The sequence below is a fragment of the Schistocerca serialis genome, chromosome 2, assembly GCF_023864345.2.
Source record: "Schistocerca serialis cubense isolate TAMUIC-IGC-003099 chromosome 2, iqSchSeri2.2, whole genome shotgun sequence".
Taxonomy (NCBI): domain Eukaryota; kingdom Metazoa; phylum Arthropoda; class Insecta; order Orthoptera; family Acrididae; genus Schistocerca; species Schistocerca serialis.
In genome coordinates, this window is record NC_064639.1 from 988,590,002 (window position 1) to 988,602,389 (window position 12,388).

The 12,388-nt window shown below is 37.9% G+C and overlaps 1 protein-coding gene across 1 annotated transcript in view; it reads left to right on the forward strand.

Moving 5' to 3' along the window:
• The window catches only part of LOC126458417 (probable glutamate--tRNA ligase, mitochondrial), an 82,587-nt gene that overhangs the window by 12,726 nt on the left and 57,473 nt on the right, over nucleotides 1-12,388 (forward strand). The window contains exon 2 of the mRNA XM_050095448.1: nucleotides 4,460-4,694. Coding sequence (XP_049951405.1) covers nucleotides 4,460-4,694 — 235 coding nt within the window. The remainder of the gene's footprint in view (nucleotides 1-4,459; nucleotides 4,695-12,388) is intronic.

Sequence of the window (12,388 nt, forward strand, 5' to 3'; positions counted from 1 at the left end):
GGTGGTCCATCTGAAGTTTCAGGTGAGATTACCTTGAAAACTATACATTGGGTAAAAATAGTGGGTAAAACAAGTTCGTAAGCTCAGAGGGGGACATCAAATGAAACTACACATGACCCCCAGTCCCCACCCCCTTGGGTGGGGCAGGGGGCAACTTCTAAATCTTAAATGGAAACCCCCATTTTTATTGCAGATTCGGATTCTCCATAAAAAAGTAATCAAGTTTTGCCTGAAACATTTTTTTAAACCATTGACAGGTGGCGCTGAAACCGAGAAACATTAAAATTGGGGAAGAACTCTGATTTATTTAGAATGATCTGAAATGACGCATCAAATTGATACAAAATGTGCACCAATTCTTTCATTACACCAAATTAAGCTTTTTTATCCTACCCGACACAGTTTTTGATGGAGGGAGGCGGAATGGTATCAAAATCTCATTAGGGAACTCTTCACCATTGCATTACTCACCCGACTTGGTGCTACCATGGCCAAACTGCGAACTGTGGCTCGGTGTAAAGGTCAGTGCAATACGATCAGACGTCACTTCACTTTCAGATTGTGAACCGTGAACATCAACTCACGAAAGTAAATTATTCTTTAGTGAAACATGGTTCACTATCCTCCTACAGAGATTGTTGATATGATGTTAATTTTAGGTGAATGCCATACCAATTGCTGCGCAATTGTATGTGGATTGTTTCCCAAACAGATGACATCCAAGCAAAAACATTATTCAAAATTGCACTCAATGAGCTTGAAATGGTTACAAGCACCATCCACCTTGTCACTGCAAATACAATGTAAATGACGCTTGGACCCTTACCGTTCTCGCCTGTGTTCAACTGGATCCCAAAATTAGTAGTTGTGTGATTCAGAGACAAACTGGAATACCGAAATCACTGTTTTGAGTATTTTGTAGGCACATAAATATCATGCATATCATATCATTCTGACGCAGGCATTAATGCTGAAAGATATGCAAATATGCGTGCATTACTGCCAATGGGCCTTGGAAATGATAAGAGGTGACAATGGTTTGTTTAGATACATTATGTTCACCAATGAAGCCACATTCAAAAACAATGGCAAATTAAATTGTCATTATTGGTCCCCTGTCAATCCACACTGGCACAGATCCATTGACAATGAACACAAATGGTCGTTAATGGTCTGGTGTGGAATTTGAAATGGTTACTTGATAGGACTATATTTTTTTGATCGAAATGTTACAGGGGAATCTTATTTACAACTTCTCTGCAATGATTTGTTGGAACTGATGGAAGATGTTGATCTAGAAACTAGGCAACGAATGTGGTTCCAACAGGATGGAGCAGCTCCCCATTATGCTAAAAATGTGCGGAACGTTTTAAATTTATGATACCCTGGTCGGTGTATAGGACGAGGTGGACCAATTCAGTGGCCTCCACATTCACCAGACCTAACATCTCCTAATTTTTTCTTGTGGGGCTATTTAAAAAAATATTGTTTATGAAAGACAGCCCACAACCCGAAACAATATGGACCAACATATTCGAAGAGCGTGTGCAGCCATACGACGGGATGTGCTGCTCAAAACTGTGGACAACTTTCGCAGACGATTGACTGTATGCATTGAAGCAAATGGGGATAATTTTGAACAATTTCTTCGTGACAAATTTCATTAATTATCCATGCCAAATTGTGAGAGGCAAGGGGCTCACACTAATGAAGCATCCCATGGGACTGTCATTCTGCTACGTCCATGTGGTTGTTCCTGGGTAACGCTAAAAGTAGGATACAGTACATTTTGTACCAAAAATAGCTTTATTTGGCATAATGAAAGAATTGGTGCACATTTTTTATCGATTTGATGCGTCTTTCTCGGATAATTCTAAATAAATCAGAGTTCTTCCCCAATTTTACTGTTTTATTGATTTCAGCGCCATCTGTCAATGGTTTAAAAAAATGTTTCAGACAAAACTTGATTACTTTTTTATGGAGAATCCGAATCTGCAATAAAAAATGGGTGTTTCCGTTTAAGATTTAAAAGTTGCCCCCCACCCCACCCAAGGGGGTGGGGGCTGGGGGTCACGTGTAGTTTCATTTGATGTCCCCCTTATCCACTATTTTTACCCAATGTATAGCTTTCGAGATAACCTCATCCGAAACTTCAGATGGACCACCCTGTACGTCAACATGTCTTGTCCATGTCCTATTTTTCTATGTAATCTCCATCACTTTTTATAGCCATATGTCAACATTGTGGAAGAGCATGTATTCTCTCCTGGTAAAAGCTCTTGTCCTGTAGGCATAGCCATGTTTGCACTGCAAGATTGACGCTCTCGTGATCTTCAAAGTGTGTTCCCTGTAAGGAATCTTTAAGCGGTCATCACGAATAATGGCATCTGCAAGATTTAGCGTGTCTGGAGCTGTGGCTGATCATGGAGCTCTGTTTCTGCATTTCCTGAGGCTGTAACTTTCTTTACCCATCAACCAACTGTACTCCTATCAACTGCAGCATCACAATAAATTGCACACAAAAAACTTATTGATGTTCACCACATTTTCTTTTTCAGCACACAAGGCTTCAATAACAGCACACTGCTTGTAACATGAGTCATATGTAGACATCATTTTGATGTTGTACTACTGCTCTGCCATATGCCAGAATGGTTCGAAACTTCACCGGTGCACAGAACAGACATCAGATGTGAAACCCCAACAAGGATGTTTGTCTGTGTTTATTAACAGCTTTTTTTTTTTTAAAAAAATGTGGGGCATTCCTTATTGACCGACTCTCATAGTTGTAGAAGAGGAGGAAGGTTGGTAGGACATATCCTAAGGCATCCAGAAATAATCAGTTTAGTAACAGAGGGAAATGTGTGTTTGTGTTTGGGGGGGGGGGGGTGGCGCCTAAGGGAGTCGAGGCTTGAATATAGTAAACAGGTTCAAGTAGATGTACATTGCAGTAGTTACGTAGGGATAAAGAGAGTTGCACAGTACAGACTAGGATCGAGAGCTGCATCAAACCAGTCTACTAAATCGGAAGAGAAGAGGAAGGAGGGGGCAGCTGGTGGAGGAATAAACTTGTGTGAGGTGTTGCTGTTCTGATGAAATTAATTTGCGCACAACAGGAATGAATATATTTGTACAAACAAATAGAAAAAAAAGGGAGCACACACTTGTAAATTATATGCATATAGTCATATTTCCAAAATAATTTGTGACGTGAATAGGATGAAACATACCACAACATTAAGATTTAATGTGCAGATGATACGTGAAACATGACACTAGTTAACTAACTAACTTTACAAAAAGCTCAGAAAGAGAACATTGCTTTTCAAGAGCTAGTTGGTTCATGAAATAATGTAGTGGGCCTAATAAGAGTTGAGAGGACATGAGTATGCAACTGTGACCAGCGAGGATCACCACATGTGGAAAAAACTGCTCACATGTTGATGCAGCTGCCCATGATCTTATAGTGGTAGCAATGATTGAAGTGGGCTGAGTGCGATTGAGCAACTGCCTTTCCATCAACAAGATTCTGGTGGCTTGTAATTTCATCATTCAGATTAGTCCTTTGAGTGGCTCTTTCACTACCTGACTCTGGCTACCAATTCAAGTGGAGGTGAGCTGAAGGAACAACTCCCAACCACAATATTGTGGAAGCCAAGGGCAGGCACCCATCACAGTTGGCTAAGATGCAACCACAGTGCAGAAAGCTGCAAGTGCACCTTGTGTGTAACCTAGTTCAGGAAATGTGATATTCCTGCACCTAATAGCCAAAATTGTCACCCTGCTACTTGTGCCCAGACTTTCAAAGCAGTCTTCCTGCATATATTGGTAACATTGTTGGTGACACAAATAAATATGTCATCAATATCAGGCGGCGTCATTGGACAAAGTAGAATTGAGAAGCAATTTCATGGGATGACAAAGTGTTATGGCAATAATGACTATTACGTTTAGTGAGAGAAGGAATTGGCTGATTAAAGTTTGGTACTCCAAGGATAGGTGATTTTTATTTAACTATTGCACTTGAATGGATTCACTACACATCACCCAGTCATTTCTCCTAGTGGCAGTTTCATCTTTGGATATTCACGCTATAATTTTATAAAGAGAGGCAGTCTCTTGCACTCATTTCAGGAAAGGATTTCTACAAACACAGTCTCCATTGTTAAAAATCCAGCCAGCCACCCATGATGGTTTCAGTTTTATTCTGCTTTTTATACAGCCTTTAAGCAATTTTGCAGGTACATTTGATACACATAACAGTATACAAATTACCATTTGCAGTAATATATATGTTTATTTCGAAGCCCAGTTCTTGTGGATTATTTGTCTTGTCTGCTAGTTGTAAATAATATTTTTGTGTTAGTGGTGTTTGTTTTATAATTTCAAAGGCTATTATATGTGTACTATTAAATCAATTGTGTATTGTTACTACTAATGTGTAATTCTTTTAATTTAGGTCATCTCCACCTGGGAGGTTTGAGAACAGCTTTGTATAATTACTTATTTGCGAAATCGCACAATGGACAGTTTGTACTTAGGATAGAAGATACTGACCAAAGTAGGCTTGTGCCAGAGGCAGCAGAAAAACTAGAAAAAGACCTTAATTGGGCTGGTATTGAGCCAGATGAAAGTCCATTACAGGGTGGTCCATATGGCCCGTATAAGCAATCAGAGAGACTGAATTTGTATAGGTAAGTTCTTCTTCATCCAAAATGTCAATTTTTGATCTATTGTTTATCATATTACTCTTCTGTCGCATAATACAGAATATTAATTACTTTAGTAAGTAAATTTGTTAACCAGGTAATTTTTGTAGCAAATAAACTAGTAATATCAGGACATATTATCATTGAAGGAGTAACTTTAAAGACAGTGACTCGGTTACTTATCTTATTACTATGCGTGATCAATTTGTCTCAGGTTTATACAACGGAAATAAAATTATGCATTCTGGTTACAGCTTTTTGTTTATTGTACCAGGCAAAAAGTATCCCAATCACACAGTAGCTCCAAACATTTTAAGTAACAAACTACTTGGCTGTATAAGAATTGAGCAACATACTGAGTGAGAGAGAAATCAGTACTGAGTCATGCGGCCACACCTACAATAATCTTTGTAACTTTGTTATAACTTTATTTACAATTAGATTTCTTGTGCCAGATTGCTTGACTTTTTTTAACTAACAAAATTATAGTTATGGTGTTCTGTTAATGGTTCTTTATATTTAACAAAATTATTTCTTCAGTTATTAAGGCCTTTAACATTTGCCCACGTAAATTTGAACTTTTAGTACTGTAGCATATTAATTTTACAGTAAGTATAGTTCATCACAAAACAAAGTTTAAATGAAGTAAAACTCTGAAAAATAAAATTTAAGTAAAACTAAAAGACTATGCAAATTAGCTTCATGTATTGTATTCTGTGATATTTTCTCTCTCTCACTCTCAAGCACTCGCTCGCTCACTCACTCTCTCATTCAATCCTCTTTCCCACTCTGTTTCCTTCCTGTGATTGTTTTCCGATAAGTATTTTAGCGAAGGAAAGGTTTATGAAGTGTGAATGTTGAACCATTCACAGTTTCTCAATCAACAGGAGAGGAAGAAGATGATGATAGAATAGTAAAGTCAGATTTAGTCATAGAAATGAGACAGTAGAAATTGCAACAAAGGTTTGTTGTTTAGAGTACATAAATTGTGATTGCCAGAAAAGTGAAACACAGTTGGGGTGTGGGAGGGGAGGGGGAGGGTACAGGAAAGGACAAACTAAGAGTTAGAAAGGCAGAGAATGATGTGATCAAACTTGAAAATATTTAAATGTGCATTTGTAAGTCAGTAAGTATGTCCTCCAACATTGTAACTTCTTCCATTCCCTGAAAGACACTTTCTTATGCATTGTCTACTGTCATTTGTCAAATATCTAAGACTGAAAAATTGTCTCATGTAACAGGTATAGATTCTTCTTAGCTTCCCATGGTTTACATCTGTGTTACTTTTATTTAATATTGTAATGGTAAGCTGAGGGTGGAGTACAGTGCCAAGAGAAAAGACAGCCACCATGCTATAGAAGGGGCAGTGAACAGAGTTAAAGTTAAGAATAGAAGGAATGTGATTACTTGAATGTTTTATGTGGTAATTTTGGTAGCACTTGCTCTGAGCTGTGACAGGAAGGCAAGGAATGTTCGTTTTAAATATCCTGTAAGTGAATAACATGTGACAGTGTCTTTTGCAGCAACGAAAAGAAGCTAATCTTCCATGTCTTAATCACAATGAGCAATATATTTGAGGGGAAAAAGATTGCATCCCAAAACTTATGAAAAATGTCTGTTTTTCTTTTCTTTCTTTCTTTCCATGACAGGTTGCAGCATGTTGGGCATTTTGAGACAGGTGGGTGGACTCTCAGCTTTGCAGCACAACATTGGTCACTTTGCTCCTAGCATTGATGGCATCAGGATCATTTAGTGCACCTCTGTTTTGAGATCACATCATAGTGGATACTTTTGAACAATGTTGGGCAATGAAGTTTTCGTAAAACTCAACAAAAATGCTGCAGAAAACTGTGAACTTCTTAAATAAGCTTCTGGGGAGTCTGCTCTTTTATATGTGCAAGTTATTGGGTTGGGGAAGTTTTACAGGAGCGAGGAAGGGTTGGATGATGATCTCTGTCCTTGATGACCATCAACAAGCCAATCTGATGAAAATGCAACTCACACATGTGGGTTGTTGAATGCTGACTTAAAATTAGTGCTCGGCTGCTTGCTGACCTGATGAATATTCCAAAATGGTTTTGGTCTTATGTAAAATCAGTAGTGATTCGAAATCATCTATTTATTCAGTCTGTCTACCATACAGACACAGAAAACGAAGATTGCAGAGAGAAGGACGAAATACTGAAGTTGTTTCACTGCAGAAAATCGTAATATGTTATCTTCTTTCAGTCATCATATGCATGCCAAAATGGTGGACATTGAGATAGTTGATCGCAGAATAGAAAAGCAACTGCATTCATTTAGTAGTGGAAAGGCATTACAACTAGATGAGATACCTACAAGATTCTACAAAGATTATGCAAAACAACTGGGTTTGCTTCTAGCAGCATTTTATCATAGTTCACTGGAGCAATTAAGGGTACCTACCAGCTAGAAAAAAAATCACAGGTCGCTCCCACTTTCAAGGAAAGGTGCACATAATTGTAGCCTTACATTGTCAATGTCAATTTGTTGTAGAATTATGGAACATGTGTCCGCCTCCGTAGCATAGCAGTAGTGTTACCGCCTACCACGCAGGGGGCCCGGGTTCGATTCCAGCAGTGGACTGGGTGTTGCGTGTCCTTCATCATTATTTTCATCATCATTGACTCACAAGTCACCGATGTGGCATCACCTACAAAGGACTTGCAATACAGCGGCCGAACCACCCCGAATGGGGCCTCCCGGCCAACAATGCCATACGATCATTTCATATTATTTTTTATGGAACATGTTAATGCTCAAGAATTTATAATATTTTTGGAGAATGAAAATCTCCTATGTAAAAATCCACAAGGTTTCTACAGATATCTTGTGAAACTCAGTGCCCTATGTCTCTCCATGAGATCTCTAGCACAGATTGATGGTGTGTTCCCTGACGTGAGGAAGGCATTTGAACTGTCCCACAATGCTGCTTACCAACTATTTGGCCAGATTTGAAACTGGATTCAAGGATTCTGTAGAGATAGAACTCAACACATCACCCGTAACGGAACTAAGTTGACAGTTGTCAAGGTAATTTCTGTAGTACCCGACAGAAGTGTGGTAGGACTGTTTACAGTGGATATGAATGACCTAGTAAAAGCATCAGAAGCACTTTAAGACCGTTCACATGTGGTGCAGTTGTCTAAAAGACAGTAACAACACCGGAAGATAGGTAGAATGACCTACAGAGGGTTGATGAATGCCACTTGACCCTGTGCATAAATAAATGTAACATATTGCACATACGTAGGAAAAGAAATCCACTGTTGTACAGCTACATTATTGATGACAAATTGCTGGCAGCAGTATCTACCAAAAAATACGTAGGAATAACTATCCAGAGTGACCTCAGCTGGAATGACTGCATAAAACAAATAGTAGGAAAAACAGATGCCACACAGGTTCCTAGGAAAAAAGAAGTGGCTTACAAGGCACTTGTTCGTCTGGTTCTTGAGTATTGTTCATCATTCTAGAACCCGTACTGGGTGGGACTGATAGAAGAGATGGAGAAGATCCAATGAAGAGTGGCGCATTTTGTCACGAGATCATTTAGTCAACATGAAAGTGTTAGAGAAATGCTTAACAGACGCTAGTGGCAGATGCTACAAGAGAGGTATTATGCATCACAGAGAGGTTTGCTATTGACTCAGACAACATATTGTTTCCTCCCACATACATTTCACTAAATGACATCATCGAGACATTAGAGCTAATACAGGGGCTTACCAACAATCATTCTTCCCATGCGCCATTCGCGAGTGGCACAGGGAAGATGGGATCAGATAGTGGTTCCAGAAGTACCCTCTGCCACACACTGTCAGGTGGACAGCTGAGTACTGATGTAGATGTAGAGAAACTGCTGTGCATTGCAACATTACAGAAGAATTAAATATGCAAAAGGTATGAACTGAGCTGATCCCGAAACTGTTGACGGATGAGCAAAAGGCCAATCAAGGTTTGATCGCAAGGGAAGTGATGCAGCATGCAGAAACTTAACTAGGTTATTGGAACAACATCATTGATGGTGATGAAACGTGAACATTCCAATCTGACCCAAAGACGAAGTGCCAGAGTGCCAAATGGCACACCCTGAAACAGGAGGAGTCGGGGATGAGTAAATCCGAGTTGAGGATAATTTAGTTACTTAGTTAGTTACGTGTTCAATTGATCAATCTCACAGCAACCATTACGATGTGGAATGTGTCAAGTGCACAAGAAATGCACACATGAATCAAGGTTTTTTTTTTTTTTAAGCTTAAAATTTTTATTACCTACCCCATTCCCTTAAATGGCACAAAATGCATATATTGTACCTTTAGATTTATTTATTCCTATTCAAGAATTCACCTGTGGCGTAGAAGGAGTTTTCAAGGAGATAAGATTTCAGTTTATTTTTGAACCTATTACTGCTGTCTGTCAGACATTTCATTTCATATTCTAATTTATCAAAAAGTTTTACAGCAGCATATTTTGCCCCTTTCTGTGCCAAAGGTCAGTGAAGTAGAAGATATTGTACATTGTCCTTTCTTCTAGTGTTATAATTGTGAATGTCACAGTTGTTTTTAAACTGGGCCCCGTTATTGAGAACAAATTTCATCACTGAGTAAATGTGTGGTGAGGCTGTTACAAGAACTCCTAACCTTTTAAACAGATGCCTACAAGACGTGCGACTATGAGCCCCACACCACTTAAGGAGATCCAAAATATGAATTTTCCAGTTAAGATTCTCATCTATATGTACATCCAAAAACTTAGTATGCTCTGCTCTAGCTACTGACGTCTGGTGATGTATTATAGGTATTGAAGGAACTTTACTCCTTGCAGCAGAAAATTCAAAGTTCAGAGCAAACCCATTTGCAGAAAACCAATTAATAACTTTTCCAAAAACATTATTTGTATCATTTTCTATTGGATTTTCTTTTACTGGATTAATAATGATGCTTGTATCATCAGCAAGCAGTGTTAGTTTGCCTTTGTTTCAGCTAAGAAGGCAGGGCATTCCCATATATTAAGAACAGAAGGGGACCCTATTTAACACCTAATGTATTTTTACCCCAGTTAGATGAAGTGGCAAACTTCCTTAAATCACTTAAAACGTATAAAGAAACTTTTTGCTTCCTGTTCTGTAGATATGACTTAAACCACTCATATGCTGTTCCATTTATACCATAGAATTGTATTTTCTGTAATATAATGTCATAGTTCACACAATCAAATGCTTTGCATAAGTCACAGAAAATTCCTGTTGGTGACGTTTACTATTTTTGTACTCTATTATGTGGGCAGTGAAATTGTATATTGCTGTCTCAGTGGAACAGCATTTTTGAAATCTCAACTGTCATTTACTAAGTATCCCATTACTGTTGGGTTGCTAATCACTCTTGAGTACATTACTTTCTTGGCGATTTTTGAAAATGCTGTAAGCAAAGATACTGGCCAGTAATTATTGATATCTATGGTGTCCCCTTTATTGTAGAGAGACTTGACAGTGGCATATTTTAACCTGTCTGGGAAAATATTTTGAGTTAGTGATGCATTGCATACTTGGCTCAGAACATCAGCTATAACTGCTCCACATTGTTTTAATATCTTGTTAGAGATGTCATCTGCTTCAACAGAACATTTCAGTTTTCAAAGATTTAATGATTTTCCTTATTTCAGAAGAGGTTGTTTGGTGAAAATTAATCTGACTAAGATTTCTCAATTAACTGACTCTTCCATGTATTGCTTGGCTTTTTCTTTTGAACTGTTCTCACCAACTTTTTCACCTACATTTAAGAAATGGTTGTTAAATACATTAGCTGCTTGTGTACTGTTGGTTAAAATGGTCTCATTCTCTTCAATTGTAATAATACCTAACCCAGTGGTTACTTTTCCTGCCTCCCTTCTAACAGCATTCCATATTGATTTGATTTTATTGCCCGAGTTGTTAATTTCGTCTCTAACAAACGTATTTCTTGATTTTCTGACAACTTTTCTCAATATGTTGCAATAATTTTTGTAGTGTAAAATTACTTCTGGGTCTTCACTAAATCTTGCTGTCTCATACAATTTTCCTTTTTTTCTGAAGACACCTTAATACCTGTTATAATCCAAAGTACCTTTGAAAACTATTTGGTATTAGCTTTAGTATTTTTTATTTTTATTTATTTATTTATTTTTTGGTTGGTCAACAATGTTCAAAGAGAAATATAAATGGATCAAAAAATATGTTGCATTTATCATTAGCATTTAGCTCATTATACACATCTCCCCAATTAACATTTCTTAAACTTTCTATGAAGTGCTCTAAGAGACTGGGTTGAGCAACCTTACCCTTTTACTTAATAGTTCCTGAACTGTACATCTTGCTACATTTTGTAAGTTAAGCAATTGTGCATCATGGTCTAGTAATCCATTTATCACAGGGAAAGTGTGTTAGCTTTACATCCTCTTGCTGTACAAATACATTATCTGTAGAGTGCTACTGTCTTGAGCTATATGTGTAGGGAAATTGATCACTGATTCTAAGTTTTATGTCATTAATAACACTTCTAGTTCACTTTTCCTATTAGAATTGCTTAAAGTTTACATTTAAATCCCCACAGATTAATAACTTATTCTTTTTGTGTGACAAACAGCATAATAGGTAGTCAAACTTTTTTATGAATAGCTCCAAATCTCCCAATGGAGACCTGTGCACTGTTGCTAATATCAACACTACATTATCTAGCTGTAGTTCAAATGCACAAACTTCAAAGTGCTGATCGACACAAAATTTGCTTACTTCTACAGTTTTGTATTTATACCCTTGTTTAGTGTAAATAGCATCTCCTCCTCTATTCATGCTAGATCTTCAAGTATAAGATGCTAAATTATACCAATTTATACTGACACTTCCCATCCCCACAGTTACATGGTGTTCAGACAAAGTATTTCAATCTCATTTTTATTTTTGAGATCATATAAACACACTAACAGTTCTTCTACTTTATTTTTTATTCATCTGATATTTTGATGTAAATTGATACTACCTTTAGCTTTATCCCTATTTACTGTTCATGAAGCTTCTTTTATTGTATTTTTCTATTCTTCTTGATTGTTGTCTGCCTGGACTTTGGCTTTAACCTAAAAAAACCCTTATGCCTGGTCCCATTAACGGCAGGGATCGTCCCTTGTGTGACTGTAACCTCCCTTACAGTATCCGCTAACAGAGGAGGCAACTTATCTTTCCCCTTCCTATTTAGGTGCAGGCCATGTGAGATTTTGCTGATGTCTAGAGCATCCCGTTCAGCTCAGTGTTAACATACCTTACAGCAGTGTTTACCCAGGGCTGATCATGGCGTTCAAAGACCTCCACAAACCCCGCATTTGTGTGCCCGGTTTCTGCACCTATTTTATCCAGGTCACTCCTAATAATATATCTTGTATTCCTAGCCAGGCTGTTTCCTGCTCCCCCAACTATAATTACCTGATCTTCCTTCTCAAAGCCTCTGCATAGCTAACCTAAGTTTTCTGCCACCTTGCTAAGGCTAGCACTTGGTTAGACAAAACTTGTGACCTGGTACAGAAGCAGAATTCTTCTTTTCCTATTCTGGTTTGATCCTGACCTCTCTCTTTTTCTTTAAACTAATATTCTGCTTCAACCTACATTCAACTACATCTGGATGAGGCCG